The 27,163-nt window shown below is 49.7% G+C and overlaps 3 protein-coding genes across 6 annotated transcripts; 2 read left to right on the forward strand and 1 right to left on the reverse strand.

Annotated features, from left to right (window-relative positions):
- Positions 1 to 353: 353 nt before the first annotated feature.
- Positions 354 to 23,750, forward strand: BSDC1 (BSD domain containing 1). 3 transcript variants are annotated; one of them, XM_081224764.1, is made up of 11 exons: positions 354 to 395; positions 662 to 722; positions 5,497 to 5,613; positions 7,952 to 8,119; positions 9,700 to 9,754; positions 11,687 to 11,802; positions 12,224 to 12,292; positions 12,453 to 12,531; positions 13,474 to 13,950; positions 19,741 to 19,844; positions 21,783 to 23,750. In XM_081224764.1, the coding sequence occupies exons 1-11, from the start codon at positions 385 to 387 to the stop codon at positions 21,813 to 21,815; spliced, it is 1,290 nt and encodes a 429-aa protein (XP_081080890.1). In that variant the 5' UTR covers positions 354 to 384; the 3' UTR covers positions 21,816 to 23,750. The 3 variants fall into 3 exon arrangements, with proteins under 3 accessions (XP_081080890.1, XP_081080888.1, XP_081080889.1); XM_081224762.1 differs by lacking the exon at positions 21,783 to 23,750 and having other exon boundaries at positions 19,741 to 21,647; XM_081224763.1 differs by lacking the exons at positions 354 to 395; positions 662 to 722 and adding an exon at positions 3,721 to 4,551.
- A 139-nt stretch (positions 23,751 to 23,889) lies between these two features.
- TSSK3 (testis specific serine kinase 3) lies at positions 23,890 to 25,537 on the reverse strand. Its single transcript, XM_081224767.1, has 2 exons — positions 25,354 to 25,537; positions 23,890 to 24,588 (listed from the first exon to the last, which is right to left on the reverse strand). The coding sequence occupies exons 1-2, from the start codon at positions 25,496 to 25,498 to the stop codon at positions 23,927 to 23,929; spliced, it is 807 nt and encodes a 268-aa protein (XP_081080893.1). The 5' UTR covers positions 25,499 to 25,537; the 3' UTR covers positions 23,890 to 23,926.
- Positions 25,538 to 25,718: 181 nt separating this feature from the next.
- Positions 25,719 to 26,953, forward strand: FAM229A (family with sequence similarity 229 member A). 2 transcript variants are annotated; one of them, XM_081224765.1, is made up of 3 exons: positions 25,719 to 26,190; positions 26,272 to 26,418; positions 26,561 to 26,953. In XM_081224765.1, exons 1-3 carry the CDS (start codon positions 26,054 to 26,056, stop codon positions 26,712 to 26,714), a joined length of 438 nt encoding a protein of 145 aa, XP_081080891.1. In that variant the 5' UTR covers positions 25,719 to 26,053; the 3' UTR covers positions 26,715 to 26,953. The 2 variants fall into 2 exon arrangements, with proteins under 2 accessions (XP_081080891.1, XP_081080892.1); XM_081224766.1 differs by having other exon boundaries at positions 26,612 to 26,953.
- Positions 26,954 to 27,163: the final 210 nt, after the last annotated feature.

The raw sequence follows: 27,163 nt of genomic DNA on the forward strand, positions 1-27,163 counted from the left end.
CTTCCTCCCCTCTACTCCCAGCAATCCGAGCCCCGAGTCGCAGGGCTGATCTTGACCCAAAGCGGCCACCATATCGGATGTCAGGGGATACCGAGAGAGGTTCGAAGTTGGTGGGGGTGGGGCTAACACTTGGGGTGGGGCCTGAAGACAGTACTGGGTGAGGATTGGACCGAGAGCTCAGGAGCCGAGTTTTAAGTCCGAACTCTGGACCGAGACTGGACCTAGCTTAAGGAGGCGGAGCCTAATGAGGGAGCGGGGTGGAGATTGGGCTGAGGGCGGTGTCGGCGCGAGGATTGGGCCGCGCGCTCGGGGGCGGTGCTTGAGGGGGCGGTGCCGTGTCGGAAGTCAAAGGTCAGTAAATAGTGGTGATGTCATGCGGGCAAGATGGCGGAAGGGTGAGCCAGTCATCCACTTCTCGGGCGTTGGGCCCTGAATTCTCCCAGGGTTCGGGTGCTGGGCCAGGGTCCCCCGCGGGGAACAGGAGGCTAACGCGCGCCTGGACGGAGCTGAAAGGGCGGGGTGGAGTCTCAGCATGAGGGGGTGGGGAAGCGGCCTGCGAAGTCTCGGCCCGCGGGCCACATCTGAGGAGGGAACTGAGACCCGACCCTTGCGCGGGCGAGAGTCGCGCTGGGGGGCCGCCAGATGTGTCTGTCTTCCACAGGGAGGACGTGGGATGGTGGCGGAGCTGGCTGCAGCAGAGCTACCAGGCAGTCAAGGAGAAGGTAAGCCGGGCCGGCGCCCTTCCTCCGGCAGGGCCCCGCGCCGCCTCACTGCAGCCTGGTCCGAGCCGTCCCGCCGGACCCGTGTGGAAGCCGGGTCTCAGGGATGAGGCCGACTTGGGCCCTACGGGAAGACAGACCCCAACTCAGACCAGTGTGACTCTAGCTACAGTGAAATAAATACGGTCTTAAAGGCTGCAGCGACCCTGTGGTAGGAATCCGTGGGAAGGAGCGGTTTATGTCCGCTTGGGAAATTCACAACTTCGTAGAAGAGAGAACATTTGATCTCGGCCTTGAAGAAAAAGGATTCTAACGATAGAAACTTTCTCCTCTAGTCATTCAAATATTAGAGTATATGCCACAGCCAGCACTGTCTGACTCTGTGGTCCTGAGGATACCGACGTTAGCCAAGCAGGTGCAATCCTGGACCTCCCAAAACTCACAGTCTAGTGGGGAAACAGCAATCCCTGTGGGACAAGTGAGGCTTGGCTCTGCCGGTGGGCAATGCCATTGTGTGTTGCTGTTTCAGTCCACGCTAGTTTGTCAAAACCAACCCAACTGAATTCTGGAAAAAGTTAATTACTGTTTAGCTCAAACAACTGGGGTGAGTCCTGCTTCAGGGCAGACTCCAAGAGGCTTCTGGCTTCAGTTAAATCAATCCTCTATTTTGGGAGCATTTATAGTGTAGCATCACTACAGCCCAGCAAAATCTGAGAATGACCTGAGCTGTTTATGTTGTTGATGAAGACTCAGAGAATTTCAAACTGAGGTTTAATAGAAGAGACCCCAAAGGAGCTTGCTTTTTGTTGAGCAGTCTACTGGAAGGAGAGTCTGATGTTCATTTAGCAGATGTTGTGTGAGGGCCTCCTGTGTGTTACCCTTAACGTTGGTCTTACCATAACTCACGAAAAATGGGTAGTGGATTAGCCTTCCATCTTTGTTCTCTTATTTGAAGCAAGAGGAATGGGTGTTGTTTCTGCCTTTGACAGTTCCCCATTTGGAAAGAGAAAGCTTAAATTTCCTACTCTTATATGAACCTAGGCAAGATATTTAACCTCTCAAAGCCTCAGTTCCTCATATGTAAAGTGGGAATACTAATAATACCTAACTGCTAGGATTGTTGTGAGGATTAAATGATAATATATGTAAAGCACTAAGAACAATATCTAGCATACAGTAAGTACTAAATAAGTGCTTTTTTTTATTATTAAGTACTGAGAGCCACGAGGAAACCTCTTAAATACCTGCAGTCCGTTTTTCCTTCCATTTTGTTCTTGGTCTTTCAGTGCTTTCCTGGCCTTGCTTCCTTCCCTCCCTATGCTGGCTCCGTCTGGACCACTCAGTTCCCAGCACCCCCAATTCTCTTGCACCCCGTAGCATATGTTGCCCCAGAAAATACAGCCCTTGGTGCTGTGATCTGCCTTCCTCTGCCCCTTCATTCCTCTGGGGGCGTGTGTGTGTTTCCTTGCCCACGGACACTAGTAGGGAAAGTCACGATGCTCTTTGGCCCACCGCAGATTCCCCAAACTCTCTGGGCTGGGGCCCCTCACCGTCCACCCCTGCCCCAGCAACTTTTTTCAGTCTCATATTTGCTTCTCCCCTTGCCTTCAGAAACTTTCCCCAAACCTAACTCTTCCTCAAGTCCCCTGTCCAACCACTTCCTCTTTTACTTCCAGGAGACAAGGTCACCTCCTACTTTTTAAAATTTGAAGTCAACAACATGATCTCTCTTAACTCCCTCCCCACCCCTGAAGCCACTACACATAGACTTATCTATATAAACACTCAGCTTCACCTACCACTTGCCAAATCCAGTGGTGTTTTTCAGGTCTTATCTTTCTGGACCTTTCTGCTGCATTAGACACTAGTGATCACTCTCTCTTTCCTGAAACCCTACTCCCTTGGCTTTTGTGGCATGATTCTCTCTCAGTTCTCCACATACTTCTCCAGACTTCCCTGTTTCACGAATTCCTCTTCCTCGGCCTGCCCCCTAAAGGTGGTGTTTGAGGAACCGTATCCTCACACATTGCTTTGTTCACTCAACGAACTCTTTCATTTTAGGGAGACTCCTAATCCTTTTCTGTGAGATTTAGTATTTGAGAAGAGCTCCAGCTGGCCGGGTGTCCCAGATATCCCACAGTCACTGCAGATACTACATACCAAAATTATTGTCACCATCTTCTCTATAAAGCTGTTCCCCCTTCATCATTTTCTTCCTCAGCTGGCAGCACTGCAGCCACCCAGTCACCTAGTTTAGTTGCCAGTAGCTCTTCCCGACTCTTTCTTGTCCTGAGTCAAAACATCTATTTAATCACCAAATCCACCTTTTTTGCCTAGTATTTCTTGAACCAGTCCCATCTTCTCATCCTGACCAGCACTGTCCTTGTTGATTTTCTTCTATTTCCTTTCCTGGGCTATTGCAACAGCCTCCTGACTGGTCTTCCTTCATTTCTGATCTTGTCACTCTTGGATGTATAGTCCATGCCAGTCTCTGGAGTGACCTGTCAAAAACGCGAGTCTCATCATGTCCCACCTGCTTCAGACTTTGGTGGTTCCCCGTCACCAACAGGGCCGACCTGGCCCTCCAAGGTTGCCCTCTCAAGCTTTATCCCTCACCACTTCTGCGTTACCCTTTATTTTCATTAGGACTGAGGTGCTTGTAGGCCTCAGTAAACCCCAGGCCCCACCACGCCCAGGCTTTCTTAGTGACTCCTGCTCATTCTTTAAGGCTCAGTCCAGGCCTGTCAACAAGTCTTTCCACCCTCCCCACAATACACCAGTCACTGCTCTGCCCTTGCACATCAGCACTGTTACGTGAGCATTTTCCCCAGTAGACTGTGACCTGGAGGGCTGGCACCATGTCTGTTCATATTGGTCCCCTCAGAGCTCACAGTCTAGTGAGGGAGACAACCATTCACCAAATAATCATGTAAATGGTTATATAATTAAAATTGCCCTGGTACATACCAGTCTAACAAGCACACATTTTTTGAGTGCCTACTTTATGCCAGGCTCTATGTCAGACACTGGGAGAGCATCAGTGAACAAAAAACAAACGCTCTATGTTCACAGAGCTCACAGTTTATCCAGGAGGATAGACACAAACAGGTAATCATAAATCTAAAGGACAGTAAATGTTAAAGAAGAGAACGTGCACATGCCCATGAGCAGGGGAGCCAACCTACATCTGAAGGAAGTGACATGTAAACATAGCCAGGTGAGAGGGTTTGTTCATTGTGTTTGTTCGCTTGTTTTGAATAGTTAGAACTATGTGTCAAGGAGAGGGAATGATGTGTTCAGATACCCTGAGTTAGGGAAGATGGTAGAACATTTGGGAAACTTGAGGAAGGCCAGTTGGAGCTCAGTGAGGGGCATCGTGGGAGGGGATGAGAGTCCGCCAGAGATGAGATTATATGGGCCTTGTAAGTGAAGGTAAAGATTTTATACTTGCCGTAGGATACCATGTAATCACTGAAGAATGTAAAGCAGGGGCATCGTGGTCTGCTCTGACTTACAAAGCTCCCACTGGTGTCACGAGGAGAAGGTAATAGAGGTATCTGAGGCAACCTGGGCAAGGAGTCTGGATGAAAGAGCACATTGGCCTGGACTAAGGTGGTGGCGGTGTGGATGGAGAGAGAATTAATAAATGACTCTTCCATTCCAATTAAGGAGTCCCAAATCTGAAATGGAGCCATTCCCACTCACAGAGAAGCCTCTGGCTGATAGATGAGACTGTCCCATTCAGAGACTTCCCAGGATGATGAAAACTAGGCAGGCTCTTCTGCAAAGAAAAAATCACCAGAACATTCAAAAACATGCTTTTAAAGTGCAGGTGATTATCCCTGTGTAAAATGAAAGGGCTTGAAGAGGTGAGCACAGTGATAGTCCAGGAACGTGTCTTAGAGTGGGTGAGGATGAAGCAAGACAAGGTAAGACCTAGACAAGAGCTGAGGGCTTGCTGTCTCACACTGGGTTTGCGTGCAGAGTGAGAGTCAGACTGGTCCGACAAGCTAGTATCAATTCTGCCCAGAGGAGCTCTATGGATGAACAGAACCTTGGGGAAGGGTGGAACCAAGGCGGCCTAGGAGAGAATCCGATCCAGTATTTCTTTTCACACCCCCTTTGTTGAATGTAAAAAATCACACACCTTTTTCACTGGTGGTGTCAAAAATTGCTCATAAAAGCTTTCTAAACTATTGCTGTTACCAGTACAACATATTTATAAAACCTTTCACACAAATAATTTCACCTACTGTCTCATGTTTCAACTGAATTTCCCTGTGACAAAAAAAGTAAAAATAGAAAACACTTTCCTTTGATTAAAAAAAAACACACGCACACCTTCTCTTTGTGTTTGAAATTGGAAACAAAGGTCATGACTTACAGCATAGCTAAGTGATGCATCGAAGCCTGTTTTGTTTTCAGACTGCATGTGCCCCCTTCCCCATTCTGCTCATGAGAACTACTGATCTCTTCCACCTCCCTCATTTCCCAGGAGAAAACCGAGGGCTAGATGAGAGTTCCTCCTGGCCACATAGCTTATAAGTGTCTGGGCTGAGCTCAGTCCCCACTCTCAGAGCAGCAGGAAGTTCCTCTGTGCTCTCTGCTGTTGGGTAATCCCAGGTCATGGAATTGGGACAAGTAAGCATTGTTTCTGAGCCCAGGCTTCCCATGTCACTGAGTTTTCCATGTTTCTGTCTGATACTAAACCACAGGGAATAGGAACAGAGGGTGGTGGCACCAGCTGGCTCTGTCATCCCTCTCTGTCTTCCCTTAGTCCTCCGAAGCCTTGGAGTTCATGAAGCGGGACCTGACAGAGTTCACCCAGGTGGTGCAGCACGACACAGCCTGCACCATTGCAGCCACTGCCAGCGTGGTCAAGGAGAAGCTGGCTGTGAGTACCACCTACACCCTCCAAGTGACTTTCCCCCATAGCCTGACCTGCCTGGGACCCTGGTGGGAGCTCCCAACCTTTCTACCATTAAGTGATTATTTTTTCCCATAAGCTCCCATTTTGAAAATTATGTCTGTCAAGCAAACAAGCTACATATGTTAAGTAAGAATAAGCTTTCCCACTTCTGTATTGTTTTAGCAGATCAGCAAAGTCATTCATTGTAGACAGTTTAGAAAATATGGATAAATAAAAGAAAAAGAAAGACCCAGAGATACCCATAAGTCCCTCTCCCAGAGATTAACTACTGTTAATATTTGAGGAGTATATCCCTTATGTATACTTTCTTTTTCAAAACTGAGATCAAATGAACACCATGTTTCATAACCTAGTTTTTGACTTAATCATTGCAGACCTCGTTCTACAGCATGCATAAATGGCATGGTGTTCTGTTATGTGGATTTCACCAGTTCCTAGTTTCCTGTTTGTTTTTTCCAGTATTGTAAACAGAGTTACAGTGAACATGCTGATTGCTTAATCTTTCCCCTTAATATTTTTTTCCTAATAAGGTATTGGAAAGGATATAGGGTGAATATAGTTGTTTTAGACCTTTTAATATCTACTGTAAAACTGCCCTCCAGAAAGGTTTTGCCAACTTATATTCTTACTGGCCCTGGTTTTATCAATCAGAGATGTATAGTGGAATTCTCTTGTGAGATAGGAGTTAGATTCTAAAGTCAGCATGAAATTGAAAATTGTTTATGGTCAAAGATATCCCTGTAAACCTCAAATTTCCAATGAAGTATAGTATACTGGTTTTGTATTACAGTTTCTCCTTTAGTATTGGAACAGATTTCAGTTTCTTTGATCATCAGCTGAATCAGTTGCCTTGTAATTAGAGGCCATGTTATAAAAAACACGTTATGGAGTTTTTATAGCCAAGCTTCTTTCGTTGAATCTTGTAAAATACTGTCTGCCTGCTAACCACAGCTACTGATGAGCGTGAATGACAAGTAGTAATCGAGCTGAACTGCTGCAAGTCCAGCCAGTAGCAGAGATGCCACTTGTTTCTTTCACTTATTTACTCCTTTTCTCATTCAACAAATATGATTATATACCTGTGCCAACATGTGCCAGGCACTATTGATAGTCTCTAGGTTTAAAATACCTGGGCAGACTAATCAGGAGTAAATGTGACACTTTTCTACAAGGTTTGCAGAGCCTGGTCCTGTCTCTCAGCCTCCCATCCCTTCTTACTTATGTATGTATGTATGTATGTATGTATGTATGTATGGCTGCATTGGGTCTTCGTTGCTGCATGTGGGTTTCTCTAGTTGCAGCAAGTGGGGGCTGCTCTTCATTGCTGTGCATGGGCTTCTCATTGCAATGGCTTCTCTTGTTGCAGAGCACGGGCTCTAGGCATGTGGGCTTCAGTAGTTGTGACATGCAGGCTCAGTAGTTGTGGCTCACGGGCTTAGTTGCTCTGCAGCATGTGGGATCTTCCCGGACCAGGGCTCAAACCACTGTCCCCTGCATTGGCAGGCAGATTCTTAACCACTGCGCCACCAGGGAAGTCCCACCCCGTCCCTTCTTGCTCAAGGGCATTCTGACCAGTGTGGCTCAAGATTGGTGCCCCACTTGCCTCTTCTAGGAGGTCCATACATTGGCCTTCAGCTGGTCCCAGGTTTGCCTCTAGACAAGGCTGTCTATTCCCATCCTACCCATATGTCCTCAACCTTTCATACAAAATACTTCCTGAGCAATGATGATGATGAGATTGTAATATTACAGTACTGCTAGTTATTAAATGTTTGCCATGTGCTGGGCATTGTACACACCTTATCTCTTTTAATCTCCACAGTAACCCCCTGAAGGAAGTATATTTATCTGCATTTTACAGATAAGGAAACAGACTCTGAGAAGGTTTAGGTCTCATAACTAACAAGTAGCAGAGCTGGGATTCAGATCCAAGACTGACCCCAAAGCTAGTACCGTTTCCATCGCTCTACCCATAAGTCCTCTTCCCCACTGAATGTCTATGACATGGATCCTCCCCTGTCAATTTGTGATCAGCCTGGTCGACCTTGAAATTTTGTTGAAACAGCCAGTCAAGGAGCTCTGCTCTGACCTACACAGGCCTACTGTGGCCCTGTTCCACACCCCCATCTGGGGGATGGGGACTCTGGCTGCCCCAGAGATGAGGGTGAAAGGTCGTGAGCATTTCCGTGGTCCCCACACACAGTACACTTTGACCCCTGATGCTTCATACCTCCATACTCTGTACCCCAGTTTGCAGCCTGCTCCTGGGCCACTTGCTTCCTCTGTTGGCTTCTCTCTGCAGACTGAAGGCTCCTCGGGAGCAACGGAAAAAATGAAGAAAGGGCTGTCTGACTTCCTAGGGGTGATCTCCGACACCTTTGCACCCTCACCAGACAAAACCATCGACTGCGATGTCATCACCCTGATGGGCACACCCTCTGGCACGGCTGAGCCCTATGATGGCACCAAGGTATTCACTAGTGGCACTGGGCTCTAGCTTCCAACCTGAGCTCACAAAGCAGTACATGTTCATAAAAAATAAATACATGTATATAATTAAATTGGAGAATACCAGTAAGCAAGAAGATAATTGTTTCTAAACCCGTAATCCCGTCACTCAAAGAGAACCACTGATTCTTCGTTGGTGTATAACCTTCCATTTCTTTTTGCTTGCAAACACTGGTAAAGATAGTTTGGGGTTTTTCTTTTTAACAGGAAAAGCACTTTATACATACAATTTTGTAACCCACTTAAAAAAAATTTGCAATTCACTATTAGCATCTTTCCTAATCACCATCATTTTTTTTTTTTTTTTTTGCATTACGCGGGCCTCTCACTGTTGTGGCCTCTCCCCTTGCGGAGCGCAGGCTCCGGATGCACAGGCTCAGTGGCCATGGCTCACGGGCCCAGCCGCTCCGCGGCATGTGGGATCCTCCCGGACCGGGGCACGAACCCGTGTCCCCTGCATCTGCAGGCGGACTCTCAACCACTGCGCCACCAGGGAAGCCCTCACCATCATTTTTAATGTCTTTAAATTCTTGCAAGTGTGTATAGCATAATTTATTCAGTCATTTCCTTAGTGCTGCACATTTGGATTCCTTTCAGCTTTCATCCATAATAAGGAATGCTCTGGACAGCATCTTTGCGGGCATGATCTCCACATTTGTGTTATTTAAGACTAATTTCCAATAGGAATAAATGTACAGGGGGAGGATATCTTCAAAGCAATTAAATCAACAAGAATGGTAGTATATTTCTATTGCATTTTATCTTCTCACCATTACTTCTCATAGTTTGTGGAGCGTTTTCTCCCAGATTCACAGTGTGGTGTCACAGCAGTTTGGTTTTCTTCATAGCATTTTACCACATTGAATTTCAATTCCAAACATGATCTTTCAAGCATGTTTTTCAGCACTAGTATTAGCACCACCACTTAGTACACATTTAAGTGGATTGTGAAAATTTTTTAATTATAGGATTTTAAATTATAACAGTGAATCACCAAAATCGCTTGCTGAAGTTGTGATACAGCCAGCTCATGCTTCCTGCAAAAATGAGGAAGGAAGGAGGGGCTTTCCGTTTACCAGCTAAAGTTTGCCACTCCTGTGGCCCTAATGGGAACACAGATTGCAGTTCATTTGGCAGACTGGCTATGAAGTTAAGAAATTCTTGATGAATTGTTTTAATTTGGAAGAGTTAAATGTTTCAAAGTTTGCCAGTAAATTTTGGACTTTATTAATATATTTGCACTAACATTTTTCATATCACATAATTCAAAACCATTTTATACATATAATTTTATAGCCTCCTTACCCTTTATTTTCTTAGTTTCCAGGGGTGGAATACTGGGTGAAAGGCCATTTTTCTAGGAGCCCCAGTTTTGGACTCCTAGCCCAGTGCTCCACTCCATAGCCCACAGTGTTAATTGCCAGGTGCCCTGTGGGTATGGTAGCCGACAGGGGAGAAGCTGGGTTGTGGTTGATTGGCAGAGAGGGGTTGCTTTCTATCCCCATCACCCCAGAATTTCTGTTCTTTTCTCTGTTTTTTTAGGCTCGTCTTTATAGCCTGCAGTCAGACCCAGCAACCTACTGCAATGAACCAGATGGTGAGGGGGTAGCGGTGAGGGGGCAGGCTTGCTGGGCAGGGAGACCAAGCGGGTCTGGATTGCGCACCCTGTTTGTCTCTGGTAGCAGTGGCCAGGCACCCCCTGTGTAGAGGGACCAGAGTGGGGCTAGTTTGACCCTTACATCTGGTGGGATGGGTTGATGGTCCCCCTTCCTCCCTGAACCCAGATTGTCTTCATCCCCTTCTACAGAGGCTTTGCTCCTCTCGTCCCTCATCCTCAGCTTAGGCTCCTTCCCAGCCCTGCTGCCCTGCCTGCCTTCCCTTTGGCCTGTTTGCTAAGCTCCTGCTGCGCAGCAAGCCCCAGGCTGGGAACCAGACACCAGAAATGAGTCGAACCCTCAATCAACCCTGTCCAGACCTCCAGGAACCTGCTGTTAGGAGACAGAAACAGGGAATAAAGCAAAGATACTAGAGATAGAGTGACTTGACTGCTTCCACAGAAAGAGGGGAGCAGTGGGATCCCAGAAGATGGCATGTAACCCAGCCTGGGAAACCTAGGATGTGACACCTGAATTGAGGTTTTAACGATGAATTAGAAGTAAACTAATTTTACTTTTAGAAGTGGGGGAAGGGTGTTCAAGCAGGACAACAGGAATTTGAAGTTCTCGAAAAACCTAGGCATTTGGGAAGGCCAGACAAAGGGCGCATGTGAGGAAATGAGGGCAGTGAGAGCTGCCAGGGGCACCAGACTGGAAAGGCTTTGGGTACCAGACTAAACAGTTGGAATTTTGTCCCAAAAGGCTCAAGATAGTGGTTCTTAACCTTTTTTTAAGTCACAAAGGCCTTTAAAAATCTGTTGAACATAACAAGCCCTCTCTCAACAGAATTCTATATGCATATGGGAATTCTTTAACCCTTTGAAGCCCATCTTTGGACCATAGCCTAAAATGCCCTCCTATAGAGAACTGTTGAAGCGTTTTGAGACCTGATGTGATCAGATTTTGCATTTTATAAAAGAGCCTTCAGGCAGTGTTTTGTAGGATGAAATAGAGAGGGAGAGACGGAAGATGGGAAGACCAGTTAGGAGGCTTGATAGGAATCCTCATGTCAGAGGTAAAGCCGGAACGAGGGAAGGGGCGGGTGGAATGAAGAGGAAGGTATGCATGTATGAGAGATGCTGAGGAAGTGGAATCCAGAGTGACTCCATAAGGGAGGAGTCTGGGAGGGCCTCCAGCTCTCCAGTGGGTAAGTGGGTAGGACAGGTGGGGGAGGGAAGAAGATGAGCACATGTTGTATTTGCAGCATATGTGCAGGTGGATGTGTCCAGGCACCTGGACCTCTGGATCTGGAGCCCAGAAGGGCAGCCTGAGCTGCAAAGACACACTGAGGAGTTGTCAGTGGGAGGAAGAGGTTGAAACTCGTGGTTTAGTGGAGGTTATCTTGGGAGAAAATGGAAAACAAGAAGAGGTAAGGAAAGGAAAAAGAGGAGCCCACTGAAGACTCAGATGGAACAATGAGAGAAGTGGGAGGAAATACACAGATGAGAAGCCAGGAGAGAAGAGGGCTTCAAGAGGAAGGTAGTGGCTCCCAGGGCAGAAACTAGCATGGTCACATGAGGGAGGACAGAGAATCTGCCACCGGATTTGGCAACATAGGGTCACTGGTGGTAACCTGAGATAGCTGTTTCAGAGAGGAGAGGATTCAGTAGCCAAGCGCAGTGGGATAAAAAGCAAGCAGGCATGGGAGAGAGTGGAGACTACAGCCCCTCCCAGTGATCACTTAGGGGCCATGCCCTGATATCAGGCCTACCCACCCCTTCACCCTGCCTGACCCCCTACCTTGGGCCATATGGCTTTGGAAAAACCTTAAGCTTTCCTCATTGTCCATGTCCAGGCTTAGGTGTGATTTCTCTAGGCCCAGTGTTCTTTCTCCAGACCCACGGAACTGACCATCAGTGTCTGTCCCTCTACAGGGCCCCCGGAGTTGTTTGACACCTGGCTTTCCCAGTTCTGCTTGGAGGAGAAGAAGGGGGAGATCTCAGAGCTCCTTGTAGGCAGCCCCTCCATCCGGGCCCTCTACACCAAGATGGTGAGGGCCTAGCCGGCAGGACCTCAACCAACTCCCGGCCTGAGGTGTGGGGAGGTGGGAGGGACATGTCCAGAGGCACTGTGGAGTCCTCTGGCCTGGAGAGCAGCAGGAGGCCCTGTGGAGCCAAGCCAGCCAGCTCCTGAGCCAAGAATCCACATGGGGGAAACTAATTTGCCAGGCTTCTGGCAATCACAGTGAGAAATGGAAGGGCCAGCAAAGCCTGGTGGGAGTTCTTTTCTCCCTCCTTGGCCAAGCTGAGCCAGGAAGGTGGGTCTGGGGGGTGGAAGTGCTCTTAGAATCACTACTCAGCCACTTATCCCATCTGATATCCAGAGTGGCTGGGAGCTGGCTGATGAGGCTGGGAACATAGACCCCACACAACCACTCCCAAAGTCTCATCTCCACTGTCCCCTCCCTCCAGGTGCCCGCAGCTGTTTCCCATTCAGAATTCTGGCAGCGGTATTTCTATAAAGTCCATCAACTAGAGCAGGTATGCTGGCTTAACCAGGGAAGGTCCTCCACTCAGCCATGGGGGAAGGGGGCTGGATTTTGTTGAGGGAAGAAGGGCAGAGGGTGTCCTGGGGTCAGGACCAGAGTCTGGGAAAGAGGGTTCCCTGACTGCTCCTGGCCATCTACTCCCCCACATTCAGGAGCAGGCCCGGAGGGATGCCCTGAAGCAGCGTGCAGAACAGAGCATCTCTGAAGAGCCTGGCTGGGAGGAGGAAGAAGGTAAGAGGTATTGAGAGGTGATGAGAAAGTACCAAGTCCTGCCTGTGGGGGACTGTCTGGGCCGTTCTCTCTGAAGCCTGGAGGGACATGGCACCCCAGGGAAGAGGAGGGAATGAATATGGTGTTTGCACATGCCAAGGATACACTGAGCTAACAAGGGGTTGTTTACCAAGGCTGGTGGATCCCAGGTTTAGGTACAGAAGTCGCATGTGTCAGTTGAAGCAGATTTCCCTGCCAGCCCGTGGACCAGTACTTCAGAGTAGGGGATGCTTACTGAAATTCCAGATTCCCTTCTTCCACTTCTAAATAAGACTCTATGGACATGTGGCCAAACTTGATTTTTAACAAGCTCCACTGGTAATGTTAATGGCCAGCCAGACTTGGGAACTGCTGGCTTAGGGACGGAGCTGAGCTCCCTCTACCTGGTAGCTCAGCTTAGGACAGTGTGTGGGAGCCACCTGCATGGTATGTTAACACAGTTACTAAGTGCTTATATTATATGCCCAACCTGTACTAAAAGCTTTACGTGTATGGTCCTTACCACAACTTCATTATCCCTCTTTTGCAAATGAGGCAGGTAGGTTAAAGAAGAGTTAAGTGGCTCGCCCAAGATCATGCACATGGGATATAGCAGAGCCCAACCTGAACCTCAAACTGACTTTAAAGTGTTGGCTTTCTAAGCTATAATATTATCTTGGGCTGCAGTGCTAGAAGCTGAGTGCCCACCAGGCATGTGCTATGCCTCAAGGGTGGGAGAGACTTTGACCAACAGGGATTATCTGCAGAAGAATTGTGATGGAGAGGGAGGTGAGGAAACTGGCACCCACTAGTTTTGGTTAGAGCAAACTTTGGTGGGAACCTGAGGTCTGTTTTCAGAGAGCTCCAAGGTTGTCTTGGGGCTAACCAGGGTACATCACTCTCCCTACCTTTCTCTCTTGACAGAGGAGCTTGTGGGCATTTCACCCACATCTCCAAAAGAGGCCAAGGTTCCTGTGGCCAAAACTTCCACATCCCTTGAAGGAGGACCTGGCCCCCGGAGCCCCTGTGAAGAGAATCTGGTGACCCCGGTTGAGGCTCCAACAGAGGTGACTCCATCGGAGAGCAGTGAGAGCATCTCCCTCGTGACCCAGATTGCCAAACCTACCCCTGCATCTGAGGCACCAGTGCTGCCCAAGGACCTGTCCCAAAAGCTTCTGGAGGCATCTTTGGAGGAACAGGACCTGGCTGTGGATGTGGGCGAGACTGGACCCCCACCCCTAGCTCAGTCCAAGCCCCACACCCCTGCTGGCCGCCCCAGCGGTCCAGAGCCCCGGCCTCCAGCCAGAGTAGAGACTCTCAGGGAGGAGGTACTCACAGACTTACGGGTGTTTGAGCTGAATTCAGACAGCGGGAAGTCTACACCCTCCAATGGAAAAAAAGGTAAGCCAAGGCCAAAGCCCAGGGAGCGTGTGCGGGCAGGGCAGGTGAGAGTTGCCACCTCACAAGGCAGACTTGTCTCCTTGTCCCATGTGAGGATCTTAGGAGCAGATGGCCTTCATTTGTGCTACTGATGATGATGATGATGATGATGACAGCCTACTACAGTATTTAGTATACTCTATTCCATCAATTCCAAGATGCATTTATTCTCTGAAATTAGGATGCATCTTACAGTTGTTGGGTTTTTAGATTCCACAAAATAAGGTTTATGTCAAATCATGTGTTAAGGATGTAATATTGCATTTAATTTCTCAGTTACCAGGGGAGCTTGTTAATTTCCAGTTTACAATTCACAACTCCATATAACTGTCCTCATTTTACAGATGAAGAAAGTGAGCCTCAGAGATGTTAAGTAACTTGCTCAAATTCACACGGCCAGGAAGTAGCAAGCCCAGATTCAGACCCAGCTCTGTCTGACCTGAAACCCATGCCCTTAACTACCACACTGTGTCAGTTTCTATCCTTTTGAACAGTTCAACTTTGGGGTGGGAACTCCTGTGACATTGATTGCTGTCAAGGGTCTTCTTCCATGGATGACCTCAGGAAAGTCAGTTAGCTTCCCTAGGCCTGTGTTAATTGTTATTATAAAATATATAAACAAAACTTACATGTACAGCTTAAAGAAGAATAAAATGAATACTCATGAACTTGCAGTGACCCAGCTTAATTAATAGAGCTTTAGTTGCTTATCTGCATAATGAAATTTTAGACTGTAGACACTTTGACTTTATGTCAAGGGGGGACCTCTCTCTAACTCCTGCAATTAAAGAACAGGGATGGCTCTGGTGTCAGCTTGTTTTGCCACATCCAAAATACCTCTCCAGAGATAGCCAATTGTCAGCAAGGCCTCCCCTCAGCTCCTCACACGCAGGCATCCTGTCTGCCAACACTCAGCACCAGTTGGCCACAAAGTTTGCCCAGCAGGTGAGCACTGGCCTACTGGCAGTGAGGGACTGGCTTACTGCAGTGGATGGGAAACAGGCTGATTTCCAGTTTCCAACACAGTGTTTTCCTTCTGACTCTGATTCAGTGAGGTCATCCATTGAGCTCCTACCTACTCTTTATAAAGACACTGAGGAGGGAGGGGTAAAGGCTGCAGTCTATGATGAGGCACGAAGCAGTATGAGACAGGCTTGGTACAGGAGGAGTTCAGAGAAAGAAGGAACCTCTGTGCATCAGCAGGTGTTTCACCAAGGAGACAGGCACTGTATAGGAGAGTTGGAGAGTTTGCGGCAGGTGCGCGGGGAGCGGTAGTCCAGGCTGAGGGGGCCTGCAAAGTCCCCCACATGTCAGATCATGTGTTAAGGACATGGGGACATGGGGCACATTGAAGGTGGTGACCAAAGCCCACGATTCTGTATTGTTCCCAGGAGAGGGAGGAACAAGAACTTAAAATCGTAAGCCAAATTCAGAAAGTTGGACTTGGTGCCACAAAGCAGCAGGGCATGCTGCTTATATGCCCAACCTGTACTAAAAGCTTTAGATGTAGAGGCTAAGGGCTCAGGCTCTGGAGTTCAGACAGTTCTGCGTTCAAATCCCAACTTTGCTCATAAGCCATGTGACTTCAGAAAAGCTACTGATCTTCTCTAAGCCTCTGTTTTCTCCTCTGTAAGTTGGGGGTAATTATTTCCTGATAGGTCCTCAGTTAGGGAAGAAATTTGGGTAGAGCCCTGCTTTGGGGAGATGATGCAGATAATAAGATGTACCATTCTCTGAGCGCTTTCCATATGTCTGTATATCTCTGTGCTAAGCACTTGATATGCATATCACTCAATCCTCACAAAAATCCTGAGATCTGTGAGATTTTCCCTTTTTTTTTTTTTTTTTTTTTTTTTACTGGTAGGAAACTGAGATCAATCACCCATCCAGTAGGTATTTAGAAAAGTGTAACATTGCCTTTAGGAGAGTGAAGAGTAGGTGATGGACCCAATAGGTGGTGTGGGGTTGCTGGGTGGATGGTACGAAGGGTCCATTTGAGATAACGGTCGTGAATTTTAAGAGACACCAGTCAGCACAGTTGTACTTTTGTCCAGCCACATTCAGTTGCTCAGGTGCAGGCACAGAGCAGATGGGGAGTTGGACTTAATCAGGGTTCAGGTTTACCCAGGTGAACTCAAAAAGACAAGAGTCCAAGTGTATGCAAGAAGTGATCAGAATGATGGTTCATGGAATCTGAGCTGGGTAAGGGAGGGAATAACAGTGAAACAGTTGGAAGGTTAAAGAATTGTTTCCATTGGGAATTGGGCTGTTGGAGAGCGTGATGAGAAAAAATGAATGGTGGGTAGAGACTGGAAGAAATGAGATTATGGGGAAGATGCAGCATAAGCTCTTAACAGTGCGCTATACTGCCTCTAATGCACTGGGGGATTCGCAAAAGGAGGGCCTGGGGATTCAGTGCAGGAGACCCACCAGAAGTAGTTGTAGTCACTTACTGGGGGGAAGCTGGGGTCTTAGACTAAGGTGGGACAGTGGGGACAGAGTAAAGGGAGGAAGAATCTTAAAAGAGGCTTGGAGGCAGAGTGACTCCTCCCTCTTTGTCCAGATGACATGAGGGAGGCTTGGTCTCTGGATACAGCAGTCTCTGGAGGTGGCCCAGCCACAGGGACCTCTAAGGTCCCAGGGTGATGCCTGTCATTGCAGAGCTGCTTCCCACCTGTATATTGTGCCGAGATCCATTTGAGCAAGGAGACGAGACTTACCCTGCTCAGGCTACCTCAGCAGGGAGCAGAGAGGGGAGATTAGGGCAGGCCCTGTGGCCTGCGGACTGGAAGGAGCTCTGGGCTTAAAGCCCCACTTCACTACTGACTGACCTGGGAGTGGCTTTTGCTTCCATGTCTTCTCTGGAGAAGCAAAGAGCCAATTAAACAGAATAGAATGAGCTGTGAGTGGCAGCACCATGAGGTTAATAATCACATGAAAACTCCCCTTTCTTACAAACAAAAGAAAACAGTAAAACTGCATCATGAAATCTTAAATTGTTGTTGCATAGATCAGTTCTCTGCCACGTGCACAGTGTAAAGGAGAGCTTAGTACTCTCATTGTGTGACAGGACAGGAGGGTGGGAGGAGGCAGGTGGCAGAGAAAGCCCAGATTCACATCTCTGCCGCTCAAAGCCTTTGTTTCCTCACCTGTAAATTGGGACTGTTAATACCTATCCCAGAGGGTGGGTGTAAAGTGCTCCAAAAATGTTAGCTGATGCTTTCTTTTTTACCCCGAAGGGTCTGCCCTAGCATTTAAGCCTGAAGAGGAGAGTTTCAAATCCCTAGAGGGCAACCTGGGGTTAGGAAAAGCTGTCATGACCACAGCCACAGCTCTGGAGGGAGAAATCAGCCAGGAGTCCAGCTTCTAACCCACAGGAAGCCTGCACTGACAGGGAGCCAGACGCAAGCCACCAAGAGTGTCCTAAAAGCACAGGGAGCCTTAGATGTGGAGTCAGAAGAACTGGGTCTTGGTTGCACATCTGCCCCTGACTGGGTGTGGGACCATGTGCAAAATTACTTAACTCTGGGGCCAGGCCTTTAACAGCTCCATTTGTGAAATATCCACTGTGTATATATGTTACAGGCACTTTACATGATACTGCTAATTTTAACACTGTTGTATCTCAACTGCAGGCCAAGGTCTATACAGAATCATCTAGGTACCTGTTTATAATGCAGAATTCTGGGTCACCACCTACACCTGCTGAATCTGAATGAGGGGTCTGGGAAGGCAGGAATCTGCGTTCTAATAAGCTCCTCCAGTGGTTCTTTGCAAAGAGGGTGATTTTATCCTTATTTTATAAATAAACTGAAGCCCAGAATAACTTGCCCAAGACTACACAATAGATAAAAGAGTTAGGGTTCCACCCAGGTTTGCTTGGCTCCAGAGACCCCGCTGTTACCACACCACTTATGGCTAGCTGGGTGACTAGAGAACAGTGCAAGAACTCGAATAAGGAACGCGGAGGCCAGGCTTGGGGAGGTCTCAGAGCCTGGGTGCATGGTGAGGAACAAGCTGGACAGGAAGAAACAAGGTATTTACAGGTGGTGCCACTGGGGGATCAGAGCTTACTCTCTTTAAAGGTGCTTTTTAAAAAAATGATTACAAAGTAATATGTGTTCATTTAAAAAAATATATTACCCCATGACCTCATCACCTAGTGATAACTATTGTTAGTATTCTTGTGGGTATTTTGCTCATTCTCTCTGTATGTGTGCATGCATCTGTGAGCATATTTTTTTTAACGGAATCATACTGCATATACTCTTTTTTACAGGAACTATTTTTGTAGTTTTCTTCTTACTAATAACTTTCACATGTACTTTTTTTTTATATTGCCTGTAAGAAAGCATACCCAAATATGAATGTTTGGAGCAGTAGTTGTCAAACCTTAGTAGGCATCAGAATTACCTAGAACAGGGAGGAGTAAATGTTTTCTGCACAGAGCCAGGTCACAAATATTTTAGGCTTTTGGGGACATATAGTTTCTGTCCCAACTCTGTCATTTCAGCATGAAAGCAGTCATAGACAATATGTCAACAAGTGGCCATGGCTGTATTCCAAAATTTTATTTCCAAAAGCAGACAGTAGGCTGGATTTGGTCCATAGGCCATAGTTTGCCAACCCCTGATTTAGAGAAAGAGTCCACGAATATTTACTGAGTAGAAACTATTTGTTCTAGTCACTTGGTATACATAAGAAAACAGAAGATCCCCATCCTCGGGAGCTCACATTCCAGCTCCTCTACTATTAGACAATAAGCATAGTGAATCTGATTATGTAATACACTAGAAAGTGGTAAATGCAATAGAAAAAAGAATAACCAGAGCAGAGTGAGGGGTCAGGGTGCAACTGAAAATAGGTCAGTCTGGGTAGGCCACATTTAGATGGTGAGATTTGAGTAAAGGTGTGAAGGAAGCGAGCGAGTTGGCCTGTGGGTATCTGAGGAAGAGTTCCAGGTACAGGGAACAGTCCTTGCAAAGGCCCTAGGTGGGAATGTGCCTGGTGTGTTTCAGGAGTAGCAGGATTAGTGTAGGTAGAATGGAGTGATTGAGGAGGAAGAGGTTCATTGTTTATTTCTTCTGGAAGATTTCCATGGCCCCTAGGGAGCTTCTGGACCACAGTACTTCTCCACTATTCAGTAACTTGCTTTTTCTCACTTAATAGTTTAAGACTATTTTGCCATGTATATAAATGTTCTATAGCCTAGCCTTTAAAAGCCACATAATGTTCCATCGTATGACTATACCGTTTATTTTTGTAATTCCCTAACAGTGAGCTTTCAGGTAGTTTTTAAAGTTTTCATCACTGTAACAGCACTACAGTGAACATCCTTTTGGTTAAATTTTTTTACTGAATCCAGGATTTTTCCTTAAAATAGATTCCTAGGGCTTCCCTGGTGGCGCAGTGGTTGAGAGTCCGCTTGCCGATGCAGGGGACACGGGTTTGTGCCCCGGTCCAGGAAGATCCCAGATGCCGCGGAGCGGCTGGGCCCGTGAGCCATGGCCACTGAGCCTGTGCGTCCGGAGCCTGTGCTCCAAAACGGGAGAGGCCACAGCAATGAGAGGCCCGCGTACCGCCAAAAAAAAAAAAAAAGATTCCTAAAAGTGGGATCACTGAGCCAGAGAAAGCAGAATGTAAAGACCTTTGGTGTGCATTTGTCAGGCCTTTCTAAAGAGTTCCATCACCCCAGCTACAACCTCTTCACATACCCCTTCCTGTCTCTTACACTGTGGATCATGGTTCCAGGCTCAAGCACAGACATCAGTGAGGACTGGGAGAAGGACTTTGACTTGGACATGACTGAAGAAGAAGTGCAGATGGCACTTTCCAAAGTGGATGCTTCCGGTGAGGTGAGTGGGCCTGGTTGGCCACAGGGAGGCAAGCGCAATGATTCCAGGTCTGAGGACTCTCCCTGCCAAGCCCGACTGCCCCCTCAAGGTGGATCCCGCTCCTGTCTGAGGTGGCAGGCTGCGGGAAGGAAGCTAGGGCCTCCCACTCAAGCCCTGAACAGTAGTCATTAGCAAGGTCCGCTTCCCCTCAATTCCAGGGGAATGGATGGGGGAGTTCTTGACCTTAGCTCCTATCAGAATCACCTGAGGAACTACTAAAAAATACAGATGCCAGGGCTTCCCTGGTGGCGCAGTGGTTGAGAGCCCGCCTGCCGATGCAGGGGACACGGGTTCATGCCCCAGTCCGGGAAGATCCCACATGCCGCGGAGTGGCTGGGCCCGTGAGCCATGGCTGCTGAGCCTGCGCGTCCGGAGCCTGTGCTCCGCAACGGGAGAGGCAACAGCGGTGAGAGGCCCGCGTACGGCAAAAAAAAAAAATACAGATGCCAAACCCTGCCCCAGACCTTTTGACTCATGGTCACCAGGTGTGGGACCTGAGCAGATTTCTGGCCTTGGAGACAAAAGACAATGTGCTCACTTAACCTGAGCCTCTGTTTCCCCATCTAAAACATGGCACTGATCATTATAATTTCATGTGCTGTGGTAGATGATGCATGTGCACACCTTAGGCATAGTGCCTGGGGACATGGGCACACTAATAGACGTTCCTGAAACCACCACAAAACAGTTATAAGCTCAGAGGCCCATTATTCTTATTCTTCACTTCCTCTCAGAATCAAGGATGGTCGTTTTGAATGAGGGGCTGGGCAAAAATCTCTCATAGCTAATAAGGGACAGGACTGAGGCTCCAGCCCACACATCTGATTCAAGTCAGTGTTACATCCACTGTCACACAAGAACCCCATGATTCCTTCCAACGTGTAGCTCAGGAGCCTGCTATAAAGAGGTGAACAGAGTAGAGAGAATGGGAAGGGCCTTGTTTTTCATGCTGAGAGACTGAAGCCTGGAGGGAGGTAGTGACCTACACAAGAGTATTTTATACCTGTGACCTCACTATACCCGGGGTAGAGAAGGGCCATGGCACCTCTTATGCCACGTGGCCTTCATGGCTTTGGTGTCTTTGCAGCCCTCTTTAAAACCCGACACACAGGGCTTCCCTGGTGGCGCAGTGGTTGAGAGTCCGCCTGCCGATGCAGGGGACACGGGTTCGTGCCCCGGTCTGGGAGGATCCCACATGCCGCGGAGCGGCTGGGCCCGTGAGCCATGGCTGCTGAGCCTGCGCATCCGGAGCCTGTGCTCTGCAGGGGGAGAGGCCACAGCAGTGAGAGGCCCGCATACCGCAAAAAAAAAAAAAAAAAAAAAAAAAAAAAACCCGACACACAATATACCTGAACAGAATCATTCTATAACCCATCATATCAGGGGATCTGCTGACAGCAGGCCAAGAGAGCGTTGCCTAGGGAGACCAGCTGGGGATTAGGGTGCTGGAGCCCCGAGTGAAGGCCCTGCGAGCACCTGTAGTCCAGTGCCACGCTGGCTTCTGATCACAGCACCACTGTAACGTTCCCTGCCTCTCAGGGCCATGTTCTCACCTGCTCCGCAGGAGACAAGTTCTCCTTCAGGGATCGACTGGCGGGCTTCTTGTGGTCAGGGCGTGCCCTTGTGGTGCCCGGTGTTGGTTGGTAGAAGCACTTCCTTGGAGTCTGGAACCATCAGAGCAGCAGGCCCACCGCTTGGGCAGAGGGCAGCTCTGCTCCCCAGACGGTCCTTGAAGCGAGTGGTTCGCTCTGAGAGGAGGCCGGGTATGGCCTGGGGGAGTTGGGGCTGGGGCTGCGGGGAGGGCTGTCCCGAATTGGAGGCAGCCGGGGAGCTTGGGTCTCAGCTTGACTCAGAGGAGTAATACGTGTTTGTGCTCTCCATTATCCCCTCCCTTTGCAGCTGGAAGATGTAGAGTGGGAGGACTGGGAATGAGGGGAGCCAGAGCAAGCCGCTCCCCTACCCACAGCACTTCCCACCTCCCTCGCTCGTCTCCGCCCGGCCCTGGAAGACACTGACTAAGAATGTCCCCCAAATGGCCTCTGTCAGCCAGAGCTCTAGGCAGATTCTGGGTTGTTCCTTGTTGGCCCTTTGGGCCTCTGCTCACATCTGGGAAGGGGCTTCCTAAATCCAAACCAGGAACTCTGACTTGTGCCAACCATAGGATGACCCGAGTGGGAGGAAACCTACCCCCCTCACCAGAAGAGCCTACACTTCTCTGCTGAACACCCACTGTTCCTGGGGACTCTTGCTGGGGAGTCCCAATGGATAGCCCTATCCCATCTGCCTGTGTAGGCAGAGGCCAAGCTACCAGTCTCTTGGAGGACGCCGAGACAACACACTCTGTCACCCATACGCAGGCAAAGAAGGCCATGCCACCTGCCCTTGGCTAGACAGGGATGGTGAACACATTTTGGTTCCTATCCCAGCGGGTAAGAGGCATTCATTTCTGGGAAATTTGCCTCTCTTAGGTGTCTCCCCCTCCCAGGCATCTTCCATTCCTGGAAAGGTTCCTTGTGGTTCAGAATCTAGAGACCAAACTCCCTCGTTTTACCCAGTCCAGGCTGGTGTGTCCCCAACGCCTTTCCCAAGGCTTCTTCATGTCAGATGCACCCGAGTCCTTAGCCCAGCTGTGCCACCTGCAAGAGTCTGCTCTTGCTCTTCTTCCCCTCCCCAAGAAGGGAGGGGGCCACTTCAGGCCCTTCTGTGTGTTGCCTGGCGGGATACCTTGTCCAACCAGCTACCCACCTCGACTCCCCTGTAGCTTAGGACACAAGCCAGCTACCAGCGGTACAGAGCAGTGATCAAAGCTGAGTCCTTACAACTCTGGTAAGCCCAACTTCTCCGCCTCATCCCTTCTGCTTCTTGAAGCGGTGTGCTGGGGGTGAGCTTTTTGAGACTGTCATCAGGTTTCTGCAAAAGCTCTTCTTCCTGAAGGCAGATCCAATCCTTGCGGCTCTCACCCTCCACTCTGGTAAAAGCTGCACCTCTCTTGGGGGGATGAGGGGCTGCAGGAATCCCTGGAGACCCTGGTGCTTCACGATGCTGCTCTGGTGATTCTTGTACATAATCTGGTGTGTTCACCAATGATTTAAGTGATTGTGGTCAGGGACGCCAAGAGAGTGGTGGTCACTTCCACTTCAAACCTTCAATGAGGGGGTGGGATGGAGAGAATGCTGAATCTTTTTTTGATGGGATGGGGTTTTTCTCTTTGTAATTATTTCTTTAGTTTAATTAACCTTTTGGTTGTTTGTGCAATATTATATATTTTAAATTATAATGTATCTCCCCAGAGTATTTTGTAGCCGGGAAAAGAAAAAAAAAAAAAAAAGACTCTAACAGCTGTTAGTTTTGTAATTAAAAAAGAAAGAAAAAAGAACTTTGTCCTGAACCTTTTCCAGACTTGCCGTTAACAGCTATTAAAGAGATTCAACAGAAGCTGGAAGGTGTCTGGGGCTCTGTTCTTGTACCCTACGGCAGCTGCCCCAGAGCCAGGGCAGGAAACACACTATGTGCAGTGTGGCTTCCTGCTTGGAGCCTGGGGGTTAGGATGGGAGGTAGCCTGGGTTCTGAGGAAGTCCCTTGTCCTCATCCCAGGCTCACCTTGGCCTTTGGGATGAGAAAGGGACAGGGCCCCCAACAGGCCTCTCACCAAGACAAGGAGTCAAGAGGCTGTTACTGCATTCCCAACGCTTCTGCTTTTATTTGGAAAGGAAGTTGCAACAACAGTGGTTCCAGGTGCTCTTGGTCATTTTTCTCCTCTCCTCCCCCTGTATGTGTATGATTCTGGGGTCTATTTTTAATTAACTTTAGTTAAACACCTGTATGAAAATCACTTGTCAGCTGTAATAAAAGGGAAGTCTGAATGAGGCCCTCTGGTTCCATGAAGATCTTTAAAGGGAAAGAGAAGTAAGGCTGGAGAGGGTGTAGGTAAGTTTTAGGATAAATAAACTTAAAGTGTAAAATACATATCACCATTTTAGAAGTGGGTTTTTGGGTTTGCTTTCTCCCCCTACTTTATTGGGGAGGACTTGCCATTGCTTTTATCAAGTGCTTGCTAGCCATGGATGCCAACTAACTTCTTCGATCGAAGGCCGGAGGATCATGTCTGGTTCCAGGAGCCGCTTGAGCAAGTCCTGGCATTCGGCTGAGATGCCCAGATGAGTGGGGAAGGACACCCTCTTCTGCTGCTGCCACAGCATCTTGGGGATGTCTGTGTCATCAAAAGGTAGACTGGCACAGAGCATGACGTACAGGACCACGCCCATGCTCCAGACGTCACCCTTCTTGCTATCGTGGGGAATACCCTGAAGCACCTCTGGGGCGGCATAGGCTGTGCTGCCGCAGAAGGTCTGGCTCAGCTCCTGGCACGATTTGGGCAACACCTTGGCGAAGCCAAAGTCTGTCAGCTTCAGGTTGAAGCCTTGCAACAAAGCGTTCTCGCACTTGAGGTCCCGGTGAGCCACACCACAGCCATGGCAGTAGCGGATGGCCTCGACCATCTGATGGAAGAGGGCCTTGGCCCGGCTCTCGGGCAGTGGTCCCCCATTCAGCACACAGTCAAAGACATCCCCTCCTTCAGCCAGCTCCATCACCAGGTAGATTTTCCCATCGGCAGACTCCAGCGTCTCATACACTCGGATGATGTTCTTGTGGTCCAGGGTACGGACAATCTGGAGCTCCCGAGGCAGGAATCTCTGGATAAACTCTACGGAAACAAGGGAAAGAGATGGAGCATCAAGTCCAGAAGGGCCTAACTCCTCCCTCCTGTCTGCTGCCTTGCAACTTCTGTCTGCCTATCTCCCCACCATGTCTGGGTCGTGTGCCTTGGTTCCCTTTCATAGTCTTTAATGTCTGTCTGCTTGGACACTGCAAAGAATGTTCACCTCTATTGTTTTTGTAGTTAATATATTACTGAAAGGAACTACTCCCTGTCAGCCTCAGGGACTGTTGTGAGCAGCCTGTGAGCCCACAGATATCAAAGTGCTTTTAGACTTTTAGACTATTAGGGACTTTTAGATAAGGCTATTGAATCTCAGTTACGAGGCCTGATTTGCTCACAGCATGATGAGCCCACTCCTCTCACGTCTGCCTCCTGACCCACAGTTCTTTCCATGAGCCCTGTCTTTTCCCCATCTCTGCCTTCGTTGGCTCCAGCTCCTGCCCTCTGCTAGCCCTGGCCATGGCCTCGCCAGTCTCTGTTCCCCTCCTGGAACAGGAAAGGCCTTGTGGACTCCGGCTCTGCTTCTGAGGATCCTTCACCTCCTGCCACTTTAATCTTGGATTTTAGAGGGTGTGATTTTCCTGGACTCCCAGCATCCCTCTGTTCCCCACTGACCTACCCCAGAGCCACAGTCTCTCTTGCTTTCCTTGGTTCCAGACTAAAGGGGAGGAGGGAATGATCCTTCTGACTGGAGGAAGCACCCACCCACCTCAGCCAGCCCTCGCTTCCTCCAAAGGGGCCCCAGCTCACCTTCTGGCCCTTCCATCTTGTCTATAATTTTAATCGCTACCTTTCTTTGGTGTTTTTTGGAAAATGCTTCTTTGACTTTTGAGTAGGTCCCTTCCCCAATGGTCTTGCCCAGCTGGTACCCATTGGAGAGCAGAAAGTCCTCCATGCTGTCTAGCACCTCCTTCCTTCCTATCACCCTCTCGGCTCATGCTGCCTCTGCGAGGCAGCTCTAGTCCACCATCGCCTTTGGCCTGCTCCTTTTCATCCGCAGCCGCCCCCAGCGCTAGAACATTATCCGTCTGGACACACCAGCCGCGGGTGGTGGAGGGGGAGAGGGTCAGGCATTTTAAAACTGGCCCAATTGTGATGTAGGTGTTGTGTGACACTTGGCCAAAATGGGCAATGCCCCTGCCTGCCTTCACCACCACAACCAAACCCAGAACGGGTTAAGTCACCGCTGCGCTCTGCCCCCGCGCCAGGTAGTGAGTCGCAGCCCCGCCTGTGGGGGGCGCTCCGGACGTCTGCGCGCGGCCCGGGATGCCAGGCTCCTTTCCGTGGACACAGCCTCCTGCTCCCCCATCGGGCAGCTGGGGGTCTGCGCGACCCATGGCAAGAGCCCTCCAAGTACCGGCTCGCGCCGCGCTAAGTGCCGGGACGGCGCGGGGTTCCCCGGCGGGAGGAACGGGTTCTATGAGGTCAGCGCGCCGCGGCCCGGGTGACAATGCAGCCCTCCCCCTCGACGCCCGGGCCCGGACGCGCCGCAGACACCTGCCCAGCTTCGCCTGGACCGGAGCGTCCTCTCGCGGCCAGGTCTCGGGCAGCTACTTCCAGACTGGGACCGGCCTCGGCCTCCAGCAGGTAAGCGACGGCCCACGGGGCGGGCGCGAGGAGGGGGCGCCCGGCGGCCCGCGAGCTGCCTGACCGCCACTCCCCGCGCAGAGCGCCTCGGGGCCCGGACATGAGTGCCCAGGAGCCCCCGCAGGGTCGGAGATTCCCCATTGAGGCCGGAGACTCCCCTGGCCTTGCCGTCCCCCTCGAGTCCCAGGACAGCCCGGAGCGGGTAGCTACGGAGCACAACCCGGTCAGGTGAGGCCGGCGCCCCTCCTCGCCTCCCCACCCCGGCCCACTTTCCGTCACCCGACCGCCCCACCCCCGCCCCACGTAAGGTTTCACAACCACGCCCGAACCTCGGGGACCCCAAGTGCACTCCCCGATGCGTCCCTTACAGGATGAGCCGGCTCCCGCCTCAGCGCCCCCTGTCGCGCCCCGCTTTCCCCAGGCCGCTTCGACGCTGCCCCGGCTGCCACTGCCTGACGCTGCTGCACGTGCCCATCGACGTCTACCTGGCCTTGGGCGGGAGCCCCCGGGTCCGCACCACCTGAGTGCGCCTGCGCACGGCAGCTCCGCGGGAGCCGGGCGTGTTCGAGGCCAGCCGCGGGCGACCACGCTGAGGTCGCGCACGCCGAGCACGAGACGATGATGCACATTTTAAAATAAAAGAACGATGCACATTTTAATAAAGCACAGCATAAACTGTTCTTTCCACTCCGGGCTGGCCGTGTATGTTTATCCGTCGGATCGGGCCTGCCCGCTGCTCCGCCTCATCCAAAGGCATCTTCCCTTCTGCTGCCTCCTCACTTGGACCCAGACCCAGGGGCCTGCCCTTCCGACTCCGCTTTCTTCTCCCTGGACACCAAGCCCTTCCCCCATTTCTTGCTGGTCATGATTCCTTTCAGGGCCACCTTTCTGCTCAGGCTCTGCCCTCATCCGTCTCCCCAACACTCTTCTTGCTTCTCCAGTAAAATTAGCATTACTGTGCTGGACTCTGGGG

Source organism: Mesoplodon bidens (assembly GCF_964165515.1).
Source record: "Mesoplodon bidens genome assembly, chromosome: 2".
In the NCBI taxonomy this organism is placed as follows: Eukaryota; Metazoa; Chordata; class Mammalia; order Artiodactyla; family Ziphiidae; genus Mesoplodon; species Mesoplodon bidens.

Excerpts from the sequence above, each read along its gene's own strand:
- BSDC1 (XM_081224762.1), top strand. Across the intron at positions 5,614-7,951 it reads TGGTCAAGGAGAAGCTGGCT|ACTGAAGGCTCCTCGGGAGC; the intron begins GTGAGTACCACC and ends TTCTCTCTGCAG. Across the intron at positions 9,755-11,686 it reads CTACTGCAATGAACCAGATG|GGCCCCCGGAGTTGTTTGAC; the intron begins GTGAGGGGGTAG and ends GTCCCTCTACAG.
- TSSK3 (XM_081224767.1), bottom strand. The coding sequence starts at position 25,498 with ATGGAGGACTTTCTGCTCTCCAATGGGTACCAGCTGGGCAAGACCATT. Across the intron at positions 24,589-25,353 it reads CAAGATGGAAGGGCCAGAAG|AGTTTATCCAGAGATTCCTG; the intron begins GTGAGCTGGGGC and ends TTGTTTCCGTAG.
- FAM229A (XM_081224765.1), top strand. The coding sequence starts at position 26,054 with ATGCAGCCCTCCCCCTCGACGCCCGGGCCCGGACGCGCCGCAGACACC. Across the intron at positions 26,191-26,271 it reads CCGGCCTCGGCCTCCAGCAG|AGCGCCTCGGGGCCCGGACA; the intron begins GTAAGCGACGGC and ends CTCCCCGCGCAG. Across the intron at positions 26,419-26,560 it reads ACGGAGCACAACCCGGTCAG|GATGAGCCGGCTCCCGCCTC; the intron begins GTGAGGCCGGCG and ends CGTCCCTTACAG.